The following is a 2,520-nucleotide window of genomic DNA, read 5'->3' as shown; positions in this document are numbered from 1 at the left end:
CCTCAGCCCATTGGCCCATCCAATCAAGGTCCCATTGTTCTCTGAGGGAGCTTTCTTTGCTGTCCACTACACCTCCAATTTTGGTGTCATTTGCAAACGTACTAACTATACTTCCTAAGTTCACATCCAAATTATTTATATAAATAATGAAAAGCAGTGAACCCAATACCGGTTCTTGTGGCATACTGCTGGTCACAGGCCTCCAGTCTGAAAAGCAACCCTCTACCATCACCCTCTGTATTCTATCTTCGAGCCAGTTCTGTATTCAAATGGCTAACTCTTTCTGTATTCCATGTGATCTAACCTTGCTAACCAGTCTAGCATGAGAAACCTTGCTGTACACCTCACTAAATCCATATAGATCGTATCCACTGCTCTGCCCTCATCATTTCCTCTTTGTTATTTCTTCAAAAAACTCAATCAAGTTTGTGAGACACAATTCCCCACGCACAAAGCCATGTTGACTATCCCTAATCAGTTCTTGCCTTTCCAAATAAGCATAAATCCTGTCCCCCAGGATTTCCTCCAACAAATTGCCCACCGCTGATGTCAGGCTCACTGGTCTCTCGTTCCCTGGCTTCTTCTGACTACCTTTCTTAAATAGTGGCACCTCGTTAGCCAAACTTCAGTCTTCCAACACTTCACCTGTGGCTATCAAGGATCAATGTTGGGTCCTCTGCTTTTCATCATTTATAAAAATGATTTGGATGTAAACATAGGAGGTAAGGCTAATAAGTTTGCAGATGACACCAAAATTGGAGGTGTAGTGGACAGCGAAGAAGGTTACCTCAGAAAACAACAGGACCTTGGTTGGATGGGCCAATAGGCCGAGGAATGGGAGATGGAGTTTAATTTAGATAAATGTGAGGTGCTGCATTTTGGAAAGGCAAATATCTCAGCAAATGTCCCAACAATCACCTCCTGAGCTTCCCACAGAGTTCTAGGTTACACCTGATCAGGCCTCAGGGGTTTATCCACCTTTATGCTTTTTAAGACATTCTCTGTAATATGGACATTTTTCAAGATGTCTCTATTTCCACATGTTCTCTTTCTTCCATATCCTTCTCCACCATAAACACTGATGCACAATATTTGTTTAGTATCTGCCCAGTCTCCTGTGGTTCCACACATAGGTGGCCTTGCTGATCCTTAAGGGGCCCTATTTTCTCCCGAGATACTCTTTTGTCCTTAATGTATTTGTTTTAATGTCTTTTTAAAATCTTTCTCCTCTCATCTTAAAAATGTACCACCTTGTCTTGAAACCTTTATTGAAACTGCACTCATCCCTGGGAATGGGGACTGTGTGTTTCAACCTGACTTGCTGATAGTGAACAGACTTTGGGAGTTTAGATCAGAGTGGTGCTGGAAAAGCACAGCAGGTCAGGCAGCATCCGAAGAGCAGGAAAATTGACGTTTTGGGCAAAAGCCCTTCCTGATGAAGGGCTTTTGGGGTATACCCCAATTTTCCTGCTCCTCAGATGCTGCCTGACCTGCTCTGCTTTTCCAGCACCACTCTAATCTAAACACTGATTTCCAGCATCTGCAGTCCTCACTTTTGCCGAACAGACTTTGGGAGTCAGGGTATGAGTTACTCAATGCAGAATTCCTTGCCTCTGACCTGCTCTTGCAACCACACTATTTATATAGCCAGCAGTTCAGCATGTGGTCAGTGGTAAATCTCAGGATACTGGGGATAGTGGTCAGATTACTTGTTGTCGAGATAGCATTGCTTGGAACTTGTGTGTCACAAGGTGTCACCTGCCTATCCAGTCTGGATAACTTTTGATTGTTTTATTAACTGGGATATGGGGAGAGAGGAATAACTTCGTCCTCCTGGCAAGCCTGTAGCACACTGCAGTGTCCTCCTCCCGGCCAGGAGGTGGCGCTCAGCGGAGTCCTCCTCCAGGTCGGCATATGGTTCGTCGCAGTGCCCTGGTCCCGGCCGGTGCGACGTCATCACAGTGCGCCGAACAGTAACCCAGGCCGGTGTCGCTCTGATGCCAATGTCCTAGTGACCGCGGCCTGGTTACTGCTGTCGAGATGCCGCTGGGTTACACGCCCGATGAGAAGGCCCGGTTCCAGCAGTTGGTGAAGTTGCGTCGCCAGTGGTTGAAGGACCAGGAGCTGAGCCCACGTGAACCCGTCCTCCCGCCCGAAAGCAAAGGGCCCGTGGCCCGGTTCTGGGATGGATTTCTGCAGCCACGGAGTCTCTGGCGGGTTTATGTGAGTGAATGTGAACTGTCACCCAGCAGTGATCAATAGGCAGGCACTTTACTGCATTACATGTGCAGTGACCTCACTGTGACCTTACATAGAGTGAGCACATTGTGCTCTCCTGTTAATGAGGTTTTGCTCTGTGTATCTGGGGTCTAGCTCACTGAATCCTTTATATTCGATTCTGTCCTTGGCTCAAAAGGATAGCTGAGTGTTAACGGGCCTGTTCTCTTTCTCATTTGGCGTTGATCCGCCACCTACAGTCAGACCCCACCACTAGAGATATATTTCTCTCTCCACTCCTAT

General features: G+C 46.9%; 1 protein-coding gene across 1 annotated transcript; it reads left to right on the top strand.

Annotated features, from left to right (window-relative positions):
• Window positions 1-1,933: 1,933 nt before the first annotated feature.
• Window positions 1,934-2,262, top strand: LOC122546968 (NADH dehydrogenase [ubiquinone] 1 beta subcomplex subunit 6-like). The gene has a single exon (XM_043685571.1). It carries the CDS (start codon window positions 2,041-2,043, stop codon window positions 2,260-2,262), a length of 222 nt encoding a protein of 73 aa, XP_043541506.1. The 5' UTR covers window positions 1,934-2,040.
• The last annotated feature ends 258 nt before the right edge of the window (window positions 2,263-2,520 follow it).

Source organism: Chiloscyllium plagiosum, unplaced genomic scaffold (genome assembly GCF_004010195.1).
Source record: "Chiloscyllium plagiosum isolate BGI_BamShark_2017 unplaced genomic scaffold, ASM401019v2 scaf_7842, whole genome shotgun sequence".
Classification (NCBI taxonomy): domain Eukaryota; kingdom Metazoa; phylum Chordata; class Chondrichthyes; order Orectolobiformes; family Hemiscylliidae; genus Chiloscyllium; species Chiloscyllium plagiosum.
Note: the sequence above shows the minus strand (reverse complement) of the source record. Positions and strands in the feature narration are given on the sequence as shown.

Bases quoted from the DNA above. Each gene is read 5' to 3' on its own strand.
- LOC122546968 (XM_043685571.1), top strand. From the start codon at position 2,041: ATGCCGCTGGGTTACACGCCCGATGAGAAGGCCCGGTTCCAGCAGTTG.